Source organism: Propithecus coquereli, unplaced genomic scaffold, assembly GCF_000956105.1.
Source record: "Propithecus coquereli isolate 6110/MARCELLA unplaced genomic scaffold, Pcoq_1.0 Scaffold71, whole genome shotgun sequence".
Lineage (NCBI taxonomy): Eukaryota > Metazoa > Chordata > Mammalia > Primates > Indriidae > Propithecus > Propithecus coquereli.
The window spans coordinates 3,264,455-3,291,672 of record NW_012153174.1 but is presented as its reverse complement, the minus strand read 5'-3'; the positions used below and the strand labels follow the sequence as shown (position 1 = coordinate 3,291,672).

Genomic DNA, 27,218 nt, shown 5'->3' with positions numbered 1-27,218 from the left:
TTATTAATGACAGAAAAACTCCTTTTTTAATCTCTGGAAAAAAACTCTTCTCAGTAATATGGAATCAAATAAAAATATAGATAAGTTAGTTGAAACCAGACATAGAGTTTCCAGCAACAATAAATTAAAACTAAAGGGAAAATATTAAAACCACCTTTCATGTTTTCAGGACATCAAGATCATCATTTTAAAAGCCCTGAATACTGGACGTAGAGAAAGCTGAAAAATATTTCCTTTTTATTAAAAGACATGGTATAATCCTTCAAAATATCCTTTGTGATATATGATCACACGTAAAGAACCTCACCCCTCGTCAAAAAATAATGCAGTTTCACTAAAACGTGAATTTGAACACTTTTCATAATTGTTGAGTGGTTTTATAAAAATAAAGCCGTTTCCTTAGGAAAAAAGAAATTCTGCCAATTGAAATACATATCTTCATTTTTAAAAAGAAAAAAAGGTGTTTTCGTCTGAAAATAATGAAATTCGGTCCCTGGCTATATGAACATTCATTGACTTATAAATAAAACCAAATTATTGTGCTCCCAGAAAGTAGTTCTGTTTAGTAGCACAGTCTAAGATTGCATCTGGAAACTGTCACCAAAATGTTAAGATTCAAAGCAAGCATCAGCTAACAGAATTGGACCTGCTGAATCACTTTCACCACTATAAATGCATTTGTCCGAAGGAGCTGTTTAGTGATGGTGTTCTGCCGTCCTGTAATTTCATCTAGAGTTTTCTTTTTCCAACCACATTTTCACGAATGTTTGAATTTATATTTAAACTCGATATCATTTAATGGTGGTAAAATGCCCAACCCTGCACGGGACTGGTCCAAAGGGGGACATTTAACATGGTCGTCCACAAGCTCCAGTTCAAAACAGGAAAGCATCAGAATCAAAAATTGCTTGATTTCATAGACAGCAAATAATCTTCCAGGACATATCGTAGCTCCTGATCCGAAGGGCATGTAGTAATACTTTAACTTGAGTCCATTGCTGTAGAAGGTGGTCTTTGTCTTCCCATTTTCATCAAGAAATCGGTCATATTTAAAAGTCTGCAATAAAAATACAAAGAAAACAAGCCTCTAAGCTATTTTTAAAGAAATATATCTCTTTCTTCAATAATTTTCTTTTTAAATCCACTCCATTTGTAAGTTAGCACAGACTCCACACTGAACCAGAAAGTAAGAAGGAACAGGAGCTCAACAAGAACTGACTGAACCAGAAAGCTTTGTGATCCTTCCTATCCTGCCTGGATGATTAGTTCTCAGCCAGGCAGAACGAGAAAAAACGGTTCCCATTACAGACTAGAAGGGTGAATATATTAGCCCCCAATTTCCTGGACTTGGGAGCAGGTGCTTTTTTTTTTTTTGAGACAGAGTCTCACTCTGTTGTCCGGGCTAGAGTGAGTGCTGTGGCATCAGCCTCGCTCACAACAACCTCAAACTCCTGGACTCAAGCAATCCTCCTGCCTCAGCCTCCGGAGTAGCCGGGACTACAGGCATGCGCCACCATGCCCGGCTAATTTTTTCTATATAGTTTTAGTTGTCCGACTAATTTCTTTCTATTTTTGGTAGAGACGGGGTCTCGCTCTTGCTCAGGCTGGTCTCGAACTCCTGAGCTCAAGCAATCCGCCCGCCTCGGCCTCCCAGAGTGCTATGATTACAGGCGTGAGCCACCGCGCCTGGCCGGGAGCAGGTGCTTTTTAAGGAAAAAGAAAGGTGGCTGTTTTATTATCATGACTGTAAATATAATTGAGCAAAGACTATGTGATGACAATTACCAGGACTAAAAATTAAAAATTCAGGCCACCATCCAAATTTTTAAAAATATATGAATGTCTGACATAACATGGCTACAATGGTCAAATCAATTCTACAACTATAACCTTCCTCTTTATTTAGATCTGGGTAGATATCACCCAGATATTGAACTTTGATGAGCAGTCACTTACCAAAGGATCTGGGTAGATTTCTGGATCTAAGTGCATTAACTGTGGATAGAGAGCTATGATGTCATCTTCCCGAATGTTATAGGATCCGTCCTCCAGGTGCAAAGTGAAATCCTCCTTAGCTGTCCGGATGTTCAGGGAGGCACTGGAAAGCCTCAGAGATTCCTTGATGATACTGTCTAAATATTTTAAAAGGAAGAAAGGAAAAGAAGGAATGAAGGAAGGGAGGGAAAAGAACACATCAAGTATTTGAAGGCCACATCATACAGAGTCTAAAATACTTCTGGCAGCCCATAACACAAAGATGAACCAACTATGAAAAGCTGGTCAGATAAAAATTTCCCAAAGTTTTTTTCTATTACCACTATGCTGTTATCAATGATTCAATTGTGTCTGAATGTATTTTTTAACCTGATCATCTGAGTTAATAATAATCTTTTGATAAAGATATAATCTTCTTGGTCATTAACGGGAAATAGGTTTCCAACGTTTTATGAAAAAATAACCTTGTTTCTATATGATACTAAACATCTCATAAAATTGGAAAAATCAATAACTCATCTGTATGTGAATTATTCAAAGTTGATCACTTTTGAGATTTAATATACTGATAACAGTTTTATATAGATATATTTTCCAGATGTTAAATGCAGCTTCCAGTTTTTATCCGTCCACTACCTGGTGCTGTATGGTGATGCCCTGCATCTGGTGAACATGCAAAGGGACCAAGAACTACCCCAAGAATGGCCGAAGTACAGAGATCTCATGAGAGGTCCAGCCTGGCCTCTAGCTTTATCCTTTAACTGCCACGTTTTAGGTGCTCAGCACATGATTGTATATGAAACCACAGAACGTTAGACCTTTATTTTACAAATAAGACAAGTAAGGCCCCCAAAAGAGAAGTGACATGTCCAAGATCTCCCAGGTCAGGCTCAACAGGAACTTAAGCTTCCTGCTCCTGTCCCTTCTGCAAAGACACACTGCCCCTAAAAGCACATATTGGTTTCATTCCTTTAAACAAAATAACAAAACCAAAAAAAAAAATGTTCTTACTATAAACATATCATACTTTTATATTTTTATAAAATATAGAAAAGCAAAACAAAGAAAAAATCAGATAGCCTTTACTTCAATTCCACCACTGAATCCATGCAGCTAATTGTGGTTTCTTGATGGTACATTCCCCCCGCCTTTGTTTTACAAAAATGAATAAGATGCTTCCATTAACCATAAGGTCAGCGGTAAGAGAAATATGGGAGACGTGGTGGGGCAATGCAGGGTGGTGACTGAGAGCACAGGCTTAAGGGTCCTGCATTAACACTGCAGTTGGCTCCATCATTCAATCCCCAGGCAGTAGCTCAACATCTAGGTGTCAGTTCCTCTCTTGGTATATAGAAACAGTAATAGTCCTAAGTCATAGGATTGTTGTGAGGATTCAGTGAGACAACTCATACGAAATACTTAGCTTAATGCCTAGAACTCAGTTAGGTGCATAATATATGTTGCCCATTACTGTTAGTAGTGGGACACAGTAAATGAAATGGAGCATGGCAAGCTCACCCACCCAGTACCGGCAGGTCATTCAGCTGCATCCGAGTCAAACAAATAGGACTGCCTCCAAAGCTGACTTTTTGACCAGCATTCTCTAATGTTTTATTCACTTCTTCAGTAGCTGCTTTCATTGCTTCAGGATTCCTATTAAAAGAAAAAAAAAGATGTACAGAAAATAACCTTTTTCCACATCCTAACATGTGCAAATACATAGGCCTTTGCCCCCTTTTTTAACTAGGTGGTCAAGATGTCAGGGAAAGAGGAAAAGGAACATTCCTGTTTCCTTTCACTCCATTTGTAACTGGGTTTATGTCCTTGGATATTAGCAAGAACGGTCACCTTAAAAGGGCTTTGCTATGTAAGAGTGAAACAGTCAGACTTCTATAAATAAATAATTCCAATAAGGATTAGACAAAGTAGTCATATTTAGACAGTAATTTAGAAGGAAATTTTCATCTAAGATAGCAATTACAAAGTATTGATGAAATTCCAAACAGAAATTTAAATTCATTCTTAAAATTCATGCCATGATTTCAGGTAGAACAACAGCTTTTCCATTTATATTATAATTGTGAATTGTGAAATGAGGGCTACTTCATTTTTGTGCATGGAACTTTATTGGAGTCTCAGTGCCATCGTTAGGGGATCTATATTATATAGTTACAGTAAATTGAGTCTCAGAAATGTTTGACTGATAAGTACTTGTATCACTATCATAAAATATGGCTATGATTATCTTTATGATATTAAATTGATATTAATGCCCTTCCTGTAAATACGTGCATTTATTATGGAGGAGCTTTCTCAAGTAATAATTTTGGAAGATATTTTAATATTTGTGACAAATTAATAATGGGTTTTATATATGTAATTAAATTTTAATATTTTTTATATAAAATCACCAGACATCAATGGAAATTTGGCATTCTCAATTCTATGGAATAGTAATTTTGTGTCTACATGATACTAAACATTCAATTTAATTCAAACAATCCAATAAACCATTTTAATTTCAAATTCCCAAAAGACTAACACTTTGGAAAGAAATCATGCTATGTAAAATATGTTATATACAATTGTTTTGTTACACAGAATTTTAAAAGGCAAAACCTAGCTAAATCTCTTATCAATGATAATAGATTATGATTGATTCATAGCTACCATAGTTGGTCAAATAAACAGTAAGACAACAATTACTAATGGAGCAAAAAAAAACCAAATTGTGAATGCACAAATGAATAAGGCATAGGCACCGCCCTGATCATTGCCCCAAAGTCAATAATCGCTTAAATATATTTTTATGATTGTGAAGACTGCATTCACAGACCTCGGTCAGCGACATAGGGAAGAGTGTGGGGTTAAGAGCAAGGGCTCTGGGCCAGCTGGCCTGAACTGACCTGCTGCCAGCACATGGAGCTCTGAGGCTTGGAGGACGTCCCTTTCTCTGGGACTGTCATTGTTTCTGCAAAACACGCTTACCAGTCACAGCTACTGATGGTTTTGTGAGGATGAATGAGCCAATACATGCTAAACATTTACAAGCGTAAGTACTACACTGTTGATTGATGACATGAGAAAGTACTATGTTTCTTTTTTTTTTTTTTTTGTAAGTTAAAATGGTTAAAGAAAAAGGAAAAAAGGGAAGAAAGAAACAGGTAGGTTGCTGGTCACCTAATCATTTGAAATAAGCTCCAGAAAGTCGCCGGAATGGTGTTTGCTTGCGACGCCCAGAGGATTGCGAGGTGCGTCTTGGCCTTCTCCAGGTCATCAAAGGTGGACACCGTGTCATTGAGCAGCATGCGCAGGCTGACCAGGTCTGAGACGCGGTCCCTCTGCCGGAGCTTCTCGTGCTTCAAGCTCTCCGCCAGCCTTTCCCGCGCTCTGTGCGCCGTCTGGAACATGCGAATGGGGAGGCCTGCTACCAGGGCCGGAAAGACCTTGTCAAATTGCTTGAAGTTGTCGAGGCTGTTCAGAATATGTGCTCTTTGTGAGTCTTGCCTCCCAAGGTCTCTGCCAAAGAGAGTCAGATACCCCGCTTCGAACATCACTCGGTAGCAGAAGGAATACATCCCTTCCGTCACCCAGGCAGCGGCCTTGGACTCGGATGAGACTGGAGGTCTCATGATAAGCTGGAGGTTTTCCATCATGGCATCCGTGAGGGGATTCAAGGCATCGCCTTGCAGGGTTTTGGTGAAAGTGTCGTTTATGTTTTCACTGATATTTCCATCGCTCGGGTCAATGCTTCTGTGCCCAAATGCCTGACAGCAAATAAAACGTGAAAACAAAGAAATGAAACCTGACCTAGTACTAGTAGATGACCGAAACATCGATTAGATACTTTCATGATCCCTACTTGTCAAAAAAGGGAAATTGACCTTCCCACATACAATTTCTTCATATTTTACAAATAAATGGCAGAATCATACCTTTCTTTTAGGGCACAAGTTTAAATTCCAGTTTTTCAGTGAAACTCCTTGGACCACTCAATTTGTCTATTGCTTATTTCTTATGTTAGTGAACTTATTTGCACACTATTTGCACATTAGCTAATTGATAATGTTTTTAGATCATTAGTTTTCTATTTTACATTCTTCATAGATGTGTTTTAACCAAACTTTTAGCTTAGTGGCAAAGACCATGTCTAATATTTCTTTGCAAAAATTCAGTAAGTATTGATTAATGTTTTTCTCTATCATAGAGCTTCTTAGGCTACATCTAAATGATGCCAACATATCTGGCCAATTCCTTAACAAAATGGAGCATGCGTGTGGCATGAGTGTGGTAAAAAACAATCATTAAATGTTAAGTTTTCCACCACACGCACTCTGGGTACTGTGTAGACTCTGCGGATATGATGAATTTGCATCTACATTTCTCATACAGTTTCATCTGGCTCAGTAAAGGATTTAACCTTTATTTTATCCTCATTAACTGGTTAACAAATGAGAAATCTATAATTATTTTGATTTTTTAATGATTAATACAAAGAAGCTATGTCTACTTTTATTCATTTATGTTTCTAAGAATCTCCACATGAGGATAATTTTCTTCAACTCCTCTATCTTAAAATCTAAGTACATCAAAATTACTAAATAGATTGACATATAAAAAGATAGGAAAAAAAAACAGAATGCTGTATAAATACAAAACTGGTTACCTTTGCAGAAGTAGCGAAGTGAAATTTTTTCCAATCAAAATATTTTCCATGACACAACACCTTATGGTACGACAAGGGATTTGTGATGAAGTGGACATATTTTCCCATTAGTTTGCAGGTAAAAACATGACCATGTTTCTTTTGATTTTCTCTGAGGAACTCAAGAGGATTGGCCCCAAATTGCAGAGCACAGCCCAGGTATGGAATCAACCCATTCTCTAAAGGTGGTTCGCCCTTTTGCCTAGAAGACACAAATGTATGACAGCTATGGGTAATTGCACATTTGGTTTTTCATTTACATTAGGTTTACAAATTTTTACCACTGAGTTCAAACTTAAAAACTCTACAGTTTACAGATACTTCTTTCATTAATGGGGCCCTGCTCTTTTACTACAGTAATAGATTATGTTAACCTAGTAACATGATACGTTGGTGAAAATGATTACTAAATCTATCCATTGATCTATCCATGTATACATTCAACAAACACTTATGAACTATGTCCTAGTCACTTTTATAAAGATGGGAGTACAAGGATCTATAAGGCCAACAAGATTCCTGCTCTCAGTGTATAAACAAAATTACATTCTAGTATATATTTTTTTTTCTAAGCATCATTTGTCTAAGTATCTCAAAATGTTTCATTTGGTTGTTTTCTTTAAAGATGTAGAACACTGACTAATAGAGAGGATTGCAGAATTGAAATTTTCAAAATCTTAAAAGTTTAAAGATATTATTATTCTGTAATAATAGTTGAAGAGAAGGAGAATCTCATTTAAGAAATTATCTTATTATAAAATGAAGTTGAGAAACATTGAGAGGATCATCAATTGTAATTCAATGTTTTTTCATGCTGTTTTAAAATGTTTTTATTAGGAAATATAAATTTATTTTACAGCATCAACTACTGTCCCTCTTGATAGAATAATGTAGTATAAAGTAATTATTTTCATTTTCTTAGTTTGCAGATAAGTAGTTTAATTAAAACTACAAACTATTAGGCCTACATTAAAATACCATAGGACAAAGAAGCTTGCAAAAGGTAAACACACATAGCAATCCACATAGCTAAGGATATGTTGGGGGCTGTTCCTCTTTTTGAGGTTGACATAGCAGAGAGTATCTATATATTCTCTCATCCAAATACTCTTTGAGCCAATCAGAAGTTAAATAAACTATGGCTCTGGATCTGACTCTATTTGTTTTTCTTGTATTCTTGAACCAACTGTAAATAAATCAAATTGATGTCCCATACACTTAGCAAAGTTTCCCAATTCGCCAGGGTTGATGAACATTAATAAGAAAAGTATAATGAAAGCCTGAACTCAGGCTTCATGCTGTTGTCCAGGCTTAGGCTGAGTCTATGCACAAGAATGAGCTGAAAAGAGAATATTTAGTCAGAGCACCTATTTAATTTATGTGATAGAAACCCTTTCCATTACAGATTTCCACTTGCTACTTGTATCATTACTAATTTGGGAGTCTTTTTTACATATGAACATAAATACACACAGAGATCGTATACAATTTCTGTCAGTTAAGTTTAACAAGTATATACATTTATACATTACCATTAGTATATGCCAATACTAAAAAGAGAAGCTGACATTATATATTTTGTTAGACACAGTTAAAAAAATATCATTTTTAAAATTTAAATGAAATTTTTAATTAAAAAATTAAGGAAGAAAATGCTAATGTGTATAAGTATAGAAAATAAAATTTATTATATCATAATTAAGGTAAAAGAACATTAAATGAATGCATTAAAAGGCAATTTAAAGATAAAACTTTCCTTACCTTCTCCTCATTCCAAGAATCAGCAATAAACAACAGCACACTGCTGCAACAATCCCCAAGATCAAAGACATGGTCATCATTTTGCAAATCTAGTGTAAAACTTCTGAGGAGGAGAATCTCTGACTACAAGAATAAGGGTGTCACTGAGTAAAGACTCAAGCTAGACTTTTTATATTCATATAACCCTGATCCATTAACTTGAACTTGGGTGACCAAAGCAAACAATTAGCCATTTATTCATCTTATTAGGAAAAAAAGTGGGGTATTAACTGACCTTGAACTAAGTCCACAGGTATCAGAAGAGGTTCCAACACAATCAGAAACCTGCAATACTTGATAAGTTGAAGGTCTCTCAAACACATGTTGACATAACATTCGGACTTGGGGACAACAGCCAATATTATGAGTTTGGTATGTCTATAAAAAGAACAAATAAATCTGTTCAAGATGAACATATCTAATAAATGTGTAAAATATAATAATTTAAAGAAAAACAAGTTCAAGTTATTTATCAAGCTACTAATTTGATCTTTTTACCTTTTGAAGAAGAATCAATTTAAATGGTTTGCCAGAGAGATAACGACGATCAAATTCAGAAGAAAGAGAACTGGGTGAAACATTTCTGTTGCTTCACGCAATGCTTTTACAAAATCATAGATAGTTTATAACATATAGTAACATGTTACTTACTTAACATCCTTAAGAAAGAGAGTATTCCATACATATGCATCTTCCAGATAAATATAGCTTATTTTGAGCATCAAAATTTTATCTATCATTTTTGTAATTAAAATATGTTTATTAATTTTTCTAATTATTAAAGTTATACATTTCATTTCAAATAATTTAAGACTAACTGAAACATATCTTGGTAGAAAGTGAACATGAATTCATAACTTATCCCCCCACATTACTCTCCACTCAGAGCTAACCACTGTTAACCGTTTGGCATATATTCTTCCAAACTTCATTTCTATGCAAATGTAAGTATTAATTGAGATTTATAGGTGCCAAGAGCTGTTGAAAGGGACTCTGGTTATAGGCATTAACAAGACAGGCTCCCTACTCTAATGGAGATTCTATTCCAGTGGAGAGACAGATAACAAAATGTGTTATGAATAAAACAAAATAGGGTAAAGAGAGCTATTGGGGGATGAAGACAACTTTACATAGGTGGGATCAGAGAAGGGCTCTCTGAAAAGGTGGCATTGATATTTGAATGACATGTGAAAATCAGAAGGAAGAAAATATTCCAGGAGCAGGGAGCTGCAAATGCAGATGTCCTGGGTCAAGGATAAACTCAGTGTGTCTAAGGACCATGAAAGAAGAGAGTATCCTACTGAAACAGAGTGAATGAGGGGAAAATGGGTTAAGACAAAAGACAATAAAGGAGGCAAAAGCTAGTTGATACAGGGATGCTTGGGAGTGGGGAGAGAGGAGAGAGATTTTGAAGGGCAACAGGTGTGAAGGAGAAATAAAAATCTCGGGACCCCAAAACTCACTATGGCAAAGGGAGAACGAGGCTTGGGAACTGAGACGTGCCAGCACTGCCACCTTCCCCCAAGCTCAACTCCTCAGAGGTACAGAGGCTTTTTGTAAAAAGTGGAGGGGCTTGGAGGATGACTAAGCAGGTTTTTGGTGGATGGGTTATGGGAGGGAGAAAGGAAGCCTGGCTAGCAAAGATGGTCTTGTTATGTAGAAAAGCCTCAGTCACGGCCCTCAAGAAGAATAGATAGTAGATGTTTCTGCTCAGACCTTTAAAGGTGTCAGACTCTCAGTTAATCTTCGCTGGATTGTATATGCAGGACCTGGCTGCATTTAATGGAGATTCTCTACAGATGCAAATTTCACCCCCTGCATCCCCCACCTCCGCCCCCGCAAAGGCAGCTTTGTAGCATTATTTCTGCCATCTCAAAATATGTCAAAGAAATGTATTTTGGGGTAAAATATTTCTGATTTCCTTCAGCCCTAAAAACCTTTCAAGATATATAGCCCCCTATAAAACAAGCGCATGTTAATTACAACCTTAGGACAGTAGCCTAAACTCCCGAATGTCAATTACAAACTTATCAACAGAGGCGGATCACAGAAGAGATAAATTCCATCCCTCTTCCACCCACCCTTAGAAGACTGCAAAATAGACTATTTCCTATACTCCCTTTTTCTTAAATGTCCATCTTATGTAAAATGTAGATTTACTGAGCAGTAAATAGAGCTTCACCTAAATGCAATCATTTGCCTCACTGCTCGTCCCATCTGCCTTCCATGTTTTTTTTTTTTTTTTCCCTGTATACCCTTCCCTTTAAATACAGAATTCTCAAATCCCTCTGCGGAGAGCCCAGTCCACAGACACTTTGTGGTCGGTACTTTTCCTGGGCACGTCCTCAGACTTTGGCTTAATAAACCTCAGTTGAGTGTCACTCTCGTTTTCAGTCACTTATTACTTAACACAGCTGAGAATACTATTTGTACATTTGCAGTTTGGGAGACCTCCGAGTGTGAGTCTGAAACTAAGGAGAAAAGGTCAGGGTTGGAGATATAAATCTCAGAGCATTTGGATGGTATTTAAAGCCAGGAGACCCTATGAAATCACCTAGGGAGAAAGTAAAACCAGAGAAGTCATAAATAGCATCCAGCACCCAGCCATAGGGCATTCCATTCACAGGGGGCAGTCAGAGAGGGTGAGGAGAAGAGATGGATTAGGAAGAACCAGGAAGAAAACCCAGGGAACGTGATGTCACAGAGGCAAAAGTAGAATGCGTTTGAAGAAAGAAGAGTGATTAACTGTATCACATGCTACTTTGAGATCAAGTAAAATGACAAAAAGTGACCTCTGGACTAGACAAAGTGGAGATACGTGATGACTCACTCGTAAACACCCACACACAAAGATGAGGTTATATTAAAGACGTTGGTTTTTTTTATAGTATTTTAAAAAAACTGACTACCATAACTTGGACATTTTCCATGACTATATATACGCATATACCTCATTATTTTTAATATCTGCTTAGTCTTCGATTGAATAAATGTACTATAATTTATTTAACTGATTGCCTATTAATGGACATTAGGGTTGTTTCCGGTTTGGGCTGTAGATTTGCTTCCTTAAACAGAGATCACAAACCTTTGTATGATTTGTGATCATAATTATTAACATCAATCATTGGAGGGCAGTACGTAGATTTTTCTCAGAATCTATTTAGGTTTTTCAGGGCTTTGTGCACATGAAATATATTTCGACTGATAAGGAAAACCCCATCTGTTAATTGGCACACCAACCACCTGAGATCCCCACCTCTCACGGAAGACCTGCATCAGCATAATACTAACCTATTACCTGGCCCATCAACTAATCTATTACCTGGCACATCAGCATAACACTAAATCTATTATCTGACACATCAACTAACCTATTACCTGGCGGGCATTAACCACCTGACACCTCACCCCCCAGACCACCCCAACTTAATAAAAGTGGGAAAAATCGGGTAGACAGCGCTCAGAATTTGGTGGCAAGGCCCCTCTGAGCCGCCGGCGAATAAACTTTGATTCTCTGACTCTCCATGTGCCACTCGGTCTGTCCTCAGGACCACTTGCTATAACACTTGCTGTAACATTTTGGTTCCCTGACCAGGAAAACCGATAGCGCTGGCCCCTTGAAGCCACCAGTTCGGGGATGGGTGTGACCAGCAGGACCTCAATAACAAAAGCGAACCGGCGCCAACCACCATTTTGTGGAATATCTTCACTCCCCAGGAGCTCCCACCAGCCGCAGGGTCCTGAACTCGCCCGGACACACCGGGGGGAAGGACAAGTCAAATCAGGTCTGGAGGCATCGGACCAGGTAAGGTACAGGGACCCGCCCAAGTCAGGCCCCTCAGACGGCAGAGAGGAGCTCGATCACCTCCTGAGTGCAGGGAATTCCCAGGGCGGGAATGTGTAGCCTCTGCCTGTCTGAATGCGTGAGTGAAGAGTGACTGTGGTTCCACGGCTACGGCTACGGAACTTGAGCGGGTCCTCACCTGCGGTTCTGCGGCGGTGTCATACAGCATAACGGTGATTCACTCCCCTAAAGGGAGCAACCAGGCCCGGGGTTTATACAGGCACACCTTCGCCAAGACACGCCTAAGTTCCCACAAGGGTCGCAGCCAGGCGGACACCTGAGAGAAACCCCCTCTTTGTCTGTTGAGCTGCCACACCATTCAAGGGTCTAGGATGGGTAGCGTAGAATCTAAGCCTACGGTTCTTAAATGCATGTTAAGGAACTTTAAGAAGGGTTTCATGGGAGATTATGGCGTCACACTGAGTCCCAGTAGACTTAGGCCTTCTGTGAACACGAATGGCCCACATTCGGGGTTGACTGGCCCGCACAGGAACCTTAGACCTCCCGACCATGCGAGCAGTTTGGAGAATTGCGACCAGGACTCCCGGCCACCCTGACCAATTCCCTTACATAGATTCATGGCTAGAGATTGCTCAGACCATGCCCCCTTAGGCCTGATTCTGTGCTAATAAGGGACAGAGCAGGATTTTTGTGGCCCAAAGGACCAGAGACTCCAAACTGTCCAAACCCATCTATCAGGAAGTTCCTGAAGAGGATCCACCATTACCGCCCTACAACCCTACCGTGACACCTCCTGAAGTACCCTCGAATCCACCAGACACCCCGCCACCGTCAGTCTCCCTGCTGCCAGTTCTGGACCAACCTGGTGCCGACACTCCCATCACCCGCCCACTACGGTCAGCTCAGGCCCCAGCTTCAGCCCTCCAGATGCCCCTGCGTGGGGTGCAAGGTCCGATGCAGGTTACGGACGATGGGTCCGTTCAGCCAGGTCAGCCAGTCTTGTACTACCAGCCCTTCTCCACCACTGACCTTCTGAACTGGAAGCACCACACCATGCCATACTCTGAAAAACCTCAGGCCCTCGTTGACCTCCTGGAATCCATCTTTCAGACTCACCATCTCACTTGGGAAGACTGCCGCCAGTTCCTTCTGACCCTTTTTAACACAGAAGAACAATGCCAGATTGTAGCTGGGACCCAGAGGTGGCTCCAGTACCAGACTCCAGCAGGGACCCTGGACGTGGAGCAGTGGGCACAGAGAGCAGCATCCAAGAACAGCCAGGATTGGGATTTCAACTCCCCGAGTGGAAGAGAGGCACTTGGAAGGTATCAGGAAGCTCTCCTCCATGGGGTTCGGAAGGGAGCCACAAAACCAACCAGCATGAACAAAGTCACTCTGATCACCCAGAAGCTGGAGGAATCACCGAGCAAATTCTACGAGCGTCCATGTGAGGTCGACCCGGTCTACATGTGTACCCATTGACCCAGAGGCAGCCGAAAATCGGCGGATGGTGAATGCCACATTTGTTGAGCAGTCCTATACTGACATCCGATGGAAACTCCAGAAACTTGACGGGTTTGCAGGAATGAACATCACGCAGCTGATGGAAGTGGCCCAGAAGGTCTATGTTAATCGAGATCGGACTGCCCAGAGGGAGAATGACAAGAGAATGAAGCAGAAAGCTGCTCTCCTGGCCACTGCCTTCGGAAGACCTGACCCAGCCAAGAAACCTGGCCCCCTATGGGAAGGAGGACCGAGGAGATGAGGGACCCTGAAGTCTGACCAGTGTGCCTATTGTAAGGAGTTTGGTCACTGGAAGCATTAATGCCCCAGCAAAAGAAACCACTCACTGCCAAACAGGAACCTGCCAAGGGGATTCCAGCAGGAGCCAGAGACCCAGGACCTCATTGATCTCACTGGAGTAGACTTGGAATAGGACCCACTGGGTTCCCGGACTCTTGGCCCCCAGGAGCCCATGGTCATAATGGGAGTGGGAGGCCGACCAATAACGTTCATGGTGGACACTGGGGCAGAACACTTGGTGGTAACAACCCCGGTGGCTCCACTTACAAAGTGGGAAACCACTATTGTGGGAGCCACTGGAGCTCGAGTAGTTCGACCCTTCTGCCAATCCCGAATATGCCAGATGGGGTGGCCACCAGATAAGACGTGAATTCCTATACCTACCAGACTGCCCCATTCCCCTCCCAGGTTGAGATATCCTGAGCAAACTGGAAGCCCAGATCACCTTCCACTTGGAAGGGACTGCGAGCCTCACACTCAGTGCCCCAGAGACTCTCATAATGGCGGTCACCCTGCCCCAGGAAACGGAATGGAAGCTATACGACAAGGCCAAAGAGGAACAGAACCCACCTGACTTCTGGCAGGATTTTCCGTTGGTCTGGGCAGAGGACAACCCCCCCTCCCCCTGGTCTTGCACACCAACATGCACCCCTGGTGATGGAGATGAAACCGGGAGCCCAACCAACCAGGAGACAACAGTACCCCATCCCCATGGAGGCTTGAGAGGGAATTCAGCAACACATCGAGAGGCTTAAGTGGGAGGGGATTTTGGTGGAGTGCCAACCCATGTGGAACACTCCCCTCCTGTCAGTCAAAAAGCCCAAAGGAGGTGGATACCACCCCGTCCAAGACCTGTGACTGATTAATGAGGCTACAGTGACTCTCCACCCGTGGTACCAAATCCATACACCCTCCTGGGCCTCATTCCTCCTGATGCTGCGTGGTTCTCCTGCCTGGACTTAAAGGATGCCTTCTTCTGCATGTAGCTCGCTCTGAAGAGCCAGCCCCTGTTTGCCTTCGAGTGGGAGGATCCTCAGACTAGAAGGAAAACCCAGCTGACCTGGACATGACTACCACAGGGATTTAAACATTCACCAACTCTATTGGGGGAGGCTCTGGCCACTGACCTCGTCTCCTTTCCGCAAGACAAAACCTGCTGCCCACTTCTACAGTACGTCGAAGACCTCGTGCTAGCAAGCCCAACCAGAGGAGGCTGCCACCGGGGAACCCGGTGCCTGCGCCAATTGCTCACTGCCAAGGATACAAAGTCTCCTGGAAAAAGGCACAGATCTGCGGGCAACAGGTGAAGTACCTCAGCTTCCACATCACTCAGGGGTGCTGGACACTGGGACATGAGCGGAAGCACACCATCTGTACAATTCCCAGGCCGACCAGTTGGCGACAACTCAGAGAATTCCTCGGCATGGCTGGATTCTGCTGCATCTGGATCCCAGGTTTCTGCCTAAAGGCCAAGCTTGTGTACGAGGCCCTATGTGGGCCTGAAAACAAAGAATTGGAATGGGCTGAGAGTCAGGAAAGGGCTTTCCAGGAAATAAAGACTTACTAAAAAGTGCTCCCGCACTAGGGCTACCGGACCTCACAAAAGACTTTAACCTGTTTGTCCACGAGAAGAAACAAGTGGCTCTGGGGGTTTTGACTCAAACTGTGGGGCCCGTGGCAGAGACCAGTGGCTTACTTGTCAAAACAATTGGATCCGGCAGCGGCAGGATGGCCGCCTTGCCTCTGCACACTGGTGGCCACCGTCCTGCTAGTCAAGGAAATAGACAAACTCACACTGGGACAGAACCTCCGTGCGCCAGTCCCTCATACAGCAATATCTCTAATGAACACCTCAGGGCACTGGTGGCTCTCAAGCAATCAGTTAGCGCAATATCAAGGACTGCTATGTGAAAATCCGCAGGCCGCCCTGGAGACTGTGTGGACCTTGAATCCCATCACTGAGCCAGGGCCCCTGGACCATGATTGCACCGAGGTGGTAGAGGAGGTCTATGCAAGCCAGCCAGATCTGAGAAATAGTCCTCTACCGGCACCAGACGTTGAACTCTACAGGGATGGCAGTAGTTTTATCCAGGATGGGAACCGACTGGTGGGCTTCGCTGTCACCACAGTTAATGAGGTCATCATGTCAGCTTCCTTGCCCCAAGGGTGGTTGGCACAAAGAGCGGAGCTATGGGCCCTCATCCAAGCCCTCAGGCATGCCCAGGGTAAGAAGGCAAACATATACATGAACTCTAAATATGCCTTTACCACAATACATATCCACGGGGCAATATACAGGGAGAGAGGACTGCTGACTGCAGGTGGAAAGGAGATCAAAAATAGGGATGAAATTGTCCAACTGCTGGAGGCAGTTTGGGAGCCAAAAGAAATTGCGGTCATCCACTGTCAACGGCACCAAAAGGGCACAGATCCAATTGCCACCGGCAATCGCCTGGCAGACCAAGAAGCCAAAATTGCAGCCACCTGAGAATGTTCAGAGGACAACACTCCAACCCAATGCCAAATCTTGTTGGCACCCGAGTGGCCTGAAGAACCAAAATATTCTCCAGAAGAGAACCAGTGGGCAGAGCAGGAGAAGGCCAAGAAGGACTCAGACGGTTGGTGGCACCTACGGAACCATAACATCTTTATCCCCAATAAATCAGCATACTCTCTTGTCTCCCGACATCACAACCCGACTGACTTAGGGAAAACAGCCCTCATGCAGCTACTCACCCGGTACTACTACATCGCCAAACTTCCGCCCATCGCTGCAGCAGTCAGCGCCCGCTGCCAGACCTGTGCTAAAAACAATGCAGTGGTCAGGCCGAGACCTGCCCCAGGAATTCAGTACACCGGAACCCCTCCATTCGAGGACGTGGAAGTTGATTTCACAGAAGCGAAACCATGTCAGGGCTATAAATATCTGCTGGTAGTGATATGCACCTTCTCAGGCTGGGTCGAGGCTGTCCCTACCCAGACCGAAAAGGCTAGGGAAGTGGCAAAGCTTCTACTGAGAGAAATCATCCCCAGGTACGGTCTGCTACTCTCCTTTGGCAGTGACAACGGACCAAGCTTCACTGCGAAGGTCATGCAAACCCTCACCAAGGCACTAGGAATCAATGGAAACTACGTACAGCCTACAGGCCACAGAGCTCAGGGAAAGCAGAGCGCATGAACCGGACCCTCAAGACCACGCTAGCGAAGCTATGTCAGGAAACACAATTACTCTGGGTAGACATGCTAAGCCTAGCCGTGTTCAGAGTCAGGTGCACACCGGGGCCCACAGGATATTCATCCTTTGAGATCCTGTTCGGTAGACCTCCCCCACTCACCAAGCGATGAAGGGGAGATATTAGACAACTAGGGGAATTGAATATAAACACACACCTCCAAACCTTAGCCCAAACTATGCGCCACATCCACCACACCGTCCTAGAAAAAACCCCTATCGCCCTGGGTCTCCCTGTCCACCCCCACCACTCTAGTCTGGGTAAAGGACTAGAAAAGGACTCCCTAGAGCCCACCTGGAAGGGTCCCCATACTGTGATATCAGTTACTCCCACTGCTGTTAACGTTGCAGGTATCACTCGGTGGATCCATCACTCCTGGGTGAAAAAGGCTGAAGCAGACAACGAAGCTGATCTCTGGACTGCACATCAGGACCAGCAGAACCCGCTAAAGATCCAGCTTAACCGTCTCCCAATGAGGACAGCCACAGCCAGGACTGAACAGGAGTAAATGGGACCACTGGCCCTGGCCCTCATTGGCGTTGTAGTGACTTTACTGGGGATTGGACTCTTCGTGGTAGCTCCAGGAGATTGGACTAGACTGCAGAGGGCGTCCCTAACTGTGGTATTTTGGCTCATTATAGCATGTCTACCCCTGCCTCAGTCCCTACCCTCCTCTTGGTTGGGGCACTCGTCCTAACAACTATGGCAGAGAAACCCTGCCCTGAGGCTTGTTATGCTAGGACCTGAATTCCCTCCACTTATGGGATTACTAGAGGCTTCTGGACCACAGGAGGTTTCACAGTCCACACCTACATGCCAAAGCATGTCATAGTCAGGCTCAGGTGTGCCACAGCAGGGGGAAAGAAATACTGGACTGCCACCATTATAGGTGATATTCGAACCTGTACAGCCCCAAGGGGCAAGCCAGCCTGTTGGACTTACGACACCCACTGGGAAATGATGCCCTATAGTAGACACATAAGGACATCAAAGGGGGGAATGATAAGGAAAACCCCCATCTGTTACTTGGCACATCAGCCACCTGAGACCCCCACCCCTCATGGAAGACCCGCATCAGTATAACACTAACCTATTACCTGGCCCATCAACTAATCTACTACCTGGAGCATCAGCATAACACTAAATCTATTATCTGACACATCAACTAACCTATTACCTGGCAGGCAGTAACCACCTGACACCCTACCCCCCAGACCACCACAACTTAATAAAAGTGGGAAAAATCGGGTAGACGGCGCTCAGAATTTGGTGGCGAGGCCCCTCTGAGCCTGCCAGCAAGTAAACTATGATTCTCCAACTCTCTGTGTGCCGCTTGGTTTGTCCTCGGGACCACTTGCTGTAACAGGACTGGTGGGCTTTTTAAATGCATATATCTTTTTTTTTAACATGGCTCATTAAGAAGCTGAACCTTTACAGGGCCAATCACAGCTGGGTCTCCCAGTCAGAGAAAGCACCTGTCTAATAGTCAAGCAATTTAACCGTTTAGAGTAGCCTGTCAGACAGCCAAATGAAGACAAACAAATAAAAATAGAAAGGAAGATCTCTTGATTGCTTGAAGCCAGGAATTAGAGGAGATAGTGAGTGATGGTGCCTGTGAATAGCCATTGTACTCCAGACCCAATTTCTAAAAAAAAAAAAAAATGTAATGTAAAGAAAAGGGTACAGAAAGACCTCTCAGTACAATCTTTGCAATGTCCTATGACTCTATAATTATGTCAAAATAAAAGGGTTTTCAAAATGGTAAATGAGAAATGCATTCACAACTCCAGGAAAACTTTTCTAAGTCTCATCTTGCTCACCCGTTCTCGGAACACCATACGCTCTTTTCAAATGGAGCCTCCTTAGTGAGTATCTCCATTTCCTTTGTCCCCATCTCCTCTTCTTTCTTCTTCCTTGCAATCCCTCTTCTACACAACAAAAGCCCAGGAGACACACGCCCCCTGAAAAGCAGAGGCTTGAATATTCATATTGAAATTTTTTCTTCTTATATATGGTTTATATCTTTACATAAGGACGCCACTTCTTGCTGCTGTCACACGTCCACAAATGGCATTTGTAACAGCTCAAATATGCTGCTTCTAATCTGATGGGTGGGAATTCGGTTGCTTGTTACAGTTGTCAAAACTATTAATAGACTGCAATGAAATACCTAAGGATTTCCCGATGAAGGGTACAGTGCATAAAGTTAAGTGCATGGGTTTTATGATATCTTGATGTGTTTTTAGCACAGAGCTTGGTGCATCAGATATTGAATAAATGGGAAGTCATTTGCCTGTTTTTCTCTGTTTCAGCCAGTAAAGTTTTATTTATTCTCTCTCTGGGCCTCTCTGTCTCACCATCTGTCTTTCTCTCTCACCTCCTGCCCCCCACACACATTGTGCACCTACAACAAGCCAGGTGCTGAGTCAGCACTGGGGACATAGTGTGACCAAGAAAGCCATGACCCCTGACCCTGCGGAGTTTCTACTGTAGCAGGGAAACAGTAAGGGCCCAGATGAAGAAAGGAGTGTAGTTGCCAGAAGGCCTAACATGACAAACTGAGCTTAATCTAACTCTAATCCTGCCACAGCCTGTCATTCGCCTCCTTACTTACGTGCAGTAGTATAGAGGACCACACTTTCGGCAGTGTGGAGGAAGAACTTGCTCTGTGTCTCAGAATATAGGGCCTGAATCTAATGCCTGTCCCCATGAATGGAAATATACGAACCATAGGAACTGAAATAGGAGGAGTAGAAAGTAAAAAGAACAACTAAAGCTCAGAGCTTATGAAATGGTGCAAATGGTCAACGGACAGGAAGCTGTAATTAAATCCGGGTTTGTATCTTGGCTCTGCCATGAAGTATTTACCTTTGGACAAGAGGCTTATCCTTTCCAAGTCTTTGCTTTCTGATCTGCACAATGGAGATGATTATAGTGCAAGGCCCATAATGTAGATATGGAGATGAAATAAGAGAGTGTGTGTAAAATGTTTAGCTTACTACTTGGGACAGTCCACGTTCAAAATTGTTTGTATTATTAAGTAGCAAATCCGGGATTCAGCCCAAGATTTTTCTGAATTGATGCTCAGCATTGCACCTTTATAGCCCAGTACTGTAACAGAGAGGATGGCCTGAAAAAGAGGGGTAAAAAACTGTTTTCTGTTCAGCGGCTGGGCGGGCCAGGGGAGTGTTTTCTTTGTTCTTTGCATTGCAGGAGATATGGAGGAGGATGGGGAGGCAGTGGGGAGATCCTGAGCAGCTCCTGCCTGGCTCCAGACCAGTGGGGGTCCCAACAGATTCTGGAGATAAAAGGATCGGAACCATCAACAGAGTTGACAACAACACCCTGAACCTGAGAACCCTCCCCATTAAAAGCTCTGTATTTTTGCTTATGGGGGAGGAAAAATTGGATTTTGGGACGATAGTTGGCATTTTTCCTCCTTTGCCAGCAAAGTAATAAATAATCTCTTTCCTTCTCTTCAACTACTTGCCCTCATTCACCTGGTGGCCGAGCTTTCGGTAACAGTACCTCACGAGAAATGTAAGGGAGCCAAAGGCACCTGACTGCAGCCTTGGGAAAGGGTGAGCGTACCACCACTAGAGAGATGTGAATCAGTCGTTCAACTGACATTTATTTCATGCATTTCATTCATTCATTCATATGAATTTAGTATGTACTTTGTGCAATGCTCTTGTTAGGTGCTGGAGATACAGAGATAAATAACACAGGCAAAGTCTCTGCCCTCAGGAATACAGCTAATCCACAGGAGTACAAATACACTGTCTGATTTCTGATAAAAAAAAAAAATCACCATTTCTATTGTCAAAAAAGATCTGGCCAATGCACTATGTTTGGTGCCAAGATCTTCACAAGCTCGGCTCATTTAACCCACATGGTAGCACTATGAGGTGGACACTGTTGCTCCATGTATACACGACATAATACTGTGAAGCTTTAGTTCCAAGCCCAGGACATCCTTGCTGTGCTATGCCTCACCACAAGGAGAAATTTATGTGCTCAAGTTAAAAGCAGGCTTGAGGACCTAGAATAAAAGAAGGGTAAGTATTTCCTTTGATTTTGTAGTAAGTCTCACCCAATCTTGACCTTCTGAAGCTTAATCCAGGAAGCCCAATGTGTTCATCAGACTGACTGGGCTCAACCAACCTCACAAGCAATCCTGGCTCCTTTTACCTCTCCAATCAAGGAGAAATACCTTCAAAGGGACATACTGGAAGAAACCAAACTGAGCCATAGAGGGAGGTGGTCTTGGCTTCTCAGAAAAGAACTGGGTAATTCACTAGCTGGGGTGCCACTTTTGCTTTCTTAACTTTTCCTAGCTCCCGGGAGAAAGGCTGAGGTTCCCAAGAGATGCAGCACAGAAAGAGTAGAGCATACCTTTCTGTACATTCACGGCCCTGGAGATGTTCTTGAACTTGGTCACCTACTGAAGTACTATTTTTCCCAGCAGATAATGGGATGAGAAGAAGACTTTTCCCCATAGACTAACAGAACAAAAAGTCGTGAAGAACCATGAAGTGGTTTAGCACCTTGACCTGCTGACTTGCTCCATCTGTTCTGAAGAGGGAAGTCAGTTCTGTTGTCTTCTTTCTGATATATTAAGAAAATGCTGAAAACATTTCTGGAAATACCTGGTGAAAGTATAGTCAGGGTGTGTGGCAGAGCACTTACTATCACGCCAGGGTCTTCACATCCATTATCTCATTTAACCCTCACAACAGCACTGCGAGAAAACGGGAGTTCAGAGAGCTACAGTGACCTGCCAAAATTCAATTTATGAAAGTTGCACATCTAGGATTCAATCTGAAAGCTCTTGGACTCCTTGGCTCACACACATGCCCTGTGTTTCAGACTTATCTCCCAGAGCTCCAGCGCTCCCTGTTCAGGAGGAGGAGAAGGCCAAAAGGGAGGGTCTCAGCCCACTGCCCTCTTTGGTCATTACTCTGCTGCCTTATTGAAATGGGGGCACAGTATGAAATGTGTTTGAAGGAAGGGCTCCAAAGCTAAAACAAAGCAAAACTAAAACAATCTCAGCATGCCAGCTGTCTTGCATACACCATGCCATCAGATATTTTTGATGATTTATTTATTAATTTTATTGCATTTACTTTTTATTCATTTTTCTTGAGATAAAAAAATTCATACACCCTAAAATTTGCCCCTTTAAAGAGTACAGTTCAATAATTTCTGGTATATTCAAAGGTTGTGCAACCATCACCACTATCTAATTCCAGAATATTTTCATTATTTCAAAAAGAAATGCCATACCCATTAGCAGCTACTCTCCACCCTCAGTCCCTGCCAACCAGCAGTGTGCTTTCTGTCTCTGTAGATTTGCCTCTTCTGGACCTTTCATATAAATGGTATCATACGCTATCCAGTTTTTTGTGTCTGGCTTCTTCCATTTAGCATAATAATTTCAAGGCTCAGCGATGTTGTAGCATATATCAGTACTTCATTTCCTTTTATGGATATTTCATTATATGGATATATCATATTTGCTTATCTATTTTTCAGTTGATGATCATTTGGGTTGCTGCCACTTTTTACTTATTATTAAGAGTACTGCGATGAACATTTATATACAAATTTTTATGTGAAAATATGTTTTAAATTTTCTGGGCATATAGCTAAGAGTGCATTTGCTGGATCGTGTGGTAACTCTATGTTTAATCTTTTGAGTAACTGCCAAACTGGTTTCCAAAGTGAAAATTTTATATCCACACTAGCAGTGTGTAAGGGTTCAAATTTCTCCCTATCCTTGCCAACACTTACTATTGTCTTTTTTGGTTATAGCCATCCTAGTGGGTGTGAAGTATTATCTCATTGTGGTTTTGATTTACATTTCCCTCATGACCAATTATTTTGAATATATTTTCATGTGCTTGTTGACCATTGCTAAATCTTTTTTGAAGAAATTTGTATCAAATTCTTTCCTTATTTTTTTTAACTGAGCTTTCGTCTTTTTTTATTGTTGAGTTGTCAGGGTTCTTTCTATATTCTGAGTATTAGACTGTTATCAGATATGATTTTCAAATATTTCTTCTCATTCTGAGGATCATCATTTCATTTTCTTCATAATGTCCTTGGATGCACAAAAGTTTTAACATTGATGAAGTGCAATTCATCTATTTTTTTCTTGGCTGCTAACTCTTTTAAGGAGTTTTATAGTTTTAGCCCTTATATTTAGGTCTTTGATTCATTTTGTGTTAATTATTTGTATATGGTGTGAAGTAGTGGTCCCAATTTATTCTTTGCATGTGAATATCCAGTTGTTCCAGCACCATTTGTAGAAAAGACTACTCTTTCCCAATTGAAATTTCTTAATACTTTTGTTGAAAATCAATTAATCATAAACGTATGTGTTTGTTTCTGGACTTTCAATTTCATTCAGTTGATCTAAAATTCTATCCTTATGTCAATATCACAAAGTCTTGATTACTGTAGGCTTGTAGTAAGTTTTGAAATCAGGAAGTGTAAATCCTTTCACTGTTTTTTTTTTCAAGATTATTTTGAATATTCTGGATCACTTACATTTCCATATAAATTTTAGGATCGGCTTGTCGATTTCTGCAAAATTGGAAGCTGGGATTTTGATAAGGATTTCAATCAATCACTAGGTCAATTTGGAGAGAATTACCATCTTAACAATATTAAGTCTTCCAATCCATGACCATGGATGTCTTTCCATTTATTTAGGTCTTCTGTACTTTCAACAATATTTTGTAGTTTTCAGTATACAAGTCTTGCACTTCTTTTGTTTAATTTATTCCTAAGTAGTCTATTCTTATTGATGCTATTGCACATAGCATTGTTTTCTTAACCTCACTTACAAATTGTTCATTGCTAATGTCTAGAAATAAACTGGTTTTTGGATGTTAATCTTGCATCCTGCAACTTTGCTGAACTTATTAGCTCTGAGAGCTTTTTTGTGGATTCTTTAGAATTTTCAATCTACCAGATCATGTATTCTGAAAATAGAGATAATTTTTCTTTCCTTTTATTTCTTTTTCTTGCCCAACTGCCTTGGATATAACCTCCGGTACAACGTTGAATAGAAGTGGAAAGGGCAGACATCCTCATCTTGCTCCTGATCCTAGGAGGAAATTTTTCAGTCTTTTACCATCAAGTATATTGGTTGCGGGTATTTCATAGAGGTCCTTTATCATGTTGAAGTATCTCCCTTCTTTTTCTAGTGTATTGAGTGTTTTTATTAGTATCATGGAAGGGTATTGAATGAATATTCAATATTCATTCAATTCATTCATTCATTCAATATTGGATGAATTTATAAAGAATTAATATATATTTTTTAATGTTCAGTAGAATTCACCAGTGAAGCCATCTGGTTCTGGGATTGTCTTTTCAGGATTCTTTTTAAAATTTGTATTTCAGTCTTTTTTCTTGTTATAGGTCCATTCAGACTTTTTATTTCCTCTTGAGTCAGTTTTGACAGCTTATGTCTTTCTGAAATATATCCAATGCATCAGGTTATTTGATTGTTTTTCATATAATTGTTCTTACCATTCACTTATAATCCTTTTTATTTCTGTTGGGTCAGCAGTAATAGCTCCTTTTTCATTCTTAATTTTAACAACTTGAGTCTTCTTTCCAAGCACCCCCTTTTGTCAGTCTAACTAAAGTTTGTCTATTTTGTTGATTTTTTCAAGTAATCAACTTTTCATTTTGTCGATTATTTCTATTGATTTTTCTATTCTCTAATTCATTTATTTCTGCTCTGATTTTCATTCTTTCCTTCCTGCTGCTTGATTTGGGTTTATCTTGCTCTTATTTTTCAGGCTCTCAAGGAGAAAGTAGGTTATTAATTTGATATATTACTTGTATTTTATTTATGTATTTATTTACTTTTGAGACAGGGTCACACGGGCTGGAGTGTAGTGACACGATATCTCACTGCAACCTCAAACTTCTGGGCTCAAATAATCCTCCTTCCTCAGCCTTCTGAGTAGCTAGGACTACAGGTACATGCCACCACACTAGGCTAATTTTTTTTTTTTTTTTTTTTTTTAGTTTTTTGTAGGGATGGGATCTCATTATGTTGCACAGGCTACTCTTGAACTCCTAACCTCAAGTGATCCTCCCACCTCAGCCTCCCAAGTGCTGGGATTACAGGCGTGAGCCACCATGCCTGGTCTCTTCTATTTTAATATAGTCAATTCAGTTATGTTTCCCTCTAAGTACTGCTTTGGCTACATCCCGTACATTTTGGTTTGCAATGTTTTTATTTCATTCATCTCAAATTGTTTTCTAATTTTCTTTGTGATTTCTTCTTTAATCTATTTGATTTGTAGGAGTGTGTTATTTAATTTCCACGTATTTGTGAATTCCCCAAATTTCTTTCTTATTGAATTCTAATTACATTCTGTCATAGTTAGAGAATTTGTCTTCTGCTGTTGTTGGATGAATGTTCTATATATGTCTGTTAAGTATAGTTTGTTTATAGTGTTATATAGTTCCCTGTCATTCTTCTGCCTCGTTGGTCTATTCATTATTGAAAGTGAGGTATTAAAGTCTCAAATTACTGTTGGTGAATTGCCTATTTCACCTTTAAATTCTGTCAGTTTGGCTTCACGTATTTTGGTATTCCGTTGTTAGGTGCATATATGTTTATAATTGTTATAAATTCTTGATGGATTGGCCATCTGGTCACTATAGAATGTCCTTCTTTGTCTCTAGTAACAATTTTTGTCTTTTATTTGCTTGCTTTTCCCTCTATTATGTGCATTTCTGGAAAATATTTAATATGTTATAACCATAGCACGAACCAGAAGGTAACATAAAAATAAGGTAAATCTTTATTGTTTTAGAGTTCATTAATTTTTTTTTTCCCTAAATGCTCAGATAAATATATTTGTGCTAGACATTTGGTTCAGGCTCACATTTGAAGAGGGTAAGGTACATATTGCCCTCTAGTGGGCAACCATGTACACTGACACCTCCTCTGTAGTTAACTTAAACATGAAGCAGCAGCTACAACTCGTAGTGATGAAATTGTGAACTAGAATCCTACAAAACACAGCATACCCGACTCATATAATCAGAGCCCAGTCTCTCATACCAAATTTGGAAGCCAAGGAAACTTGGGCTTTGGAAAGCCTTCATTTTGTTTTTGTATGCCAAGGCCCCGGTAATTACAAAATAAGATGGCAACACCATTAAGGGGCAAGACCCTGGAGAAGCTCCAGACTCAGAGGTACCGGGACTAGTCCACAGGAGTTTTTCTATTTTCAGAGCATGCAGAAGAACAAGATAAACTCAGCAGTGGGGCAGATTGCCAGCAACAGCTGTTACTTGACTCCCACTGACCATGTGATATTTTCCCCCTCTGGCTGCCTTCAAGATTTTTTCTTTAACTTTGATTCTCAGCAGTCTAACAATAAAATTTTTAAGATTTTTTCATTGAATCTCTGGTTTATTTTTTTTCATTGACTTAGGGAAATTTTTGGCCATCATCTCTTCAAATATTCTCCTATCCCTCTCTTGCTCTCTTTTCCTTCTGGAACTCCAATTACATGTATGTTAGATAGTTTGTTATTATCCCACAGCCCTTCTCTTTTTTCTTCTCTTTGCATTTTGGTTTGTCTGTTTTCTATTGACTTATTTTTTCTTCTGTAGTTTTCAGTCTGCTAGCAAGATTATTGAATGAATTTTTCATCTCTGCTCTCATGTTTTTTATTTCTAGCGTTTCCATTTGACTATTTTCCAGTTTCCATCTTTCTAATGAAGTTCCCCACATATTAATGCTCATTGTCCGTCTGTTCCACTAGATCTTCTAATATACGAATCATGGTTCAACTAAACTTCCTAGCAGGACCCATGATTATAATTTCTAAAT

General features: G+C 41.2%; 1 protein-coding gene across 1 annotated transcript; it reads right to left on the bottom strand.

The window, feature by feature from the left end:
- Window positions 1–493: 493 nt before the first annotated feature.
- Window positions 494–8,679, bottom strand: LOC105824071 (cholesterol 7-alpha-monooxygenase). Its single transcript, XM_012661410.1, has 6 exons — window positions 8,462–8,679; window positions 6,662–6,902; window positions 5,176–5,762; window positions 3,518–3,648; window positions 1,957–2,132; window positions 494–1,057 (listed from the first exon to the last, which is right to left on the bottom strand). Exons 1-6 carry the CDS (start codon window positions 8,539–8,541, stop codon window positions 758–760), a joined length of 1,515 nt encoding a protein of 504 aa, XP_012516864.1. The 5' UTR covers window positions 8,542–8,679; the 3' UTR covers window positions 494–757.
- Window positions 8,680–27,218: the final 18,539 nt, after the last annotated feature.

Bases quoted from the DNA above. Each gene is read 5' to 3' on its own strand.
- LOC105824071 (XM_012661410.1), bottom strand. From the start codon at position 8,541: ATGATGACCATGTCTTTGATCTTGGGGATTGTTGCAGCAGTGTGCTGT. The intron at 5,763-6,661 runs GTAACCAGTTTT...ATTTGCTGTCAG, and splicing joins ACTTCGCTACTTCTGCAAAG to GCATTTGGGCACAGAAGCAT. The intron at 1,058-1,956 runs GTAAGTGACTGC...TTTTTATTGCAG, and splicing joins AAATCTACCCAGATCCTTTG to ACTTTTAAATATGACCGATT.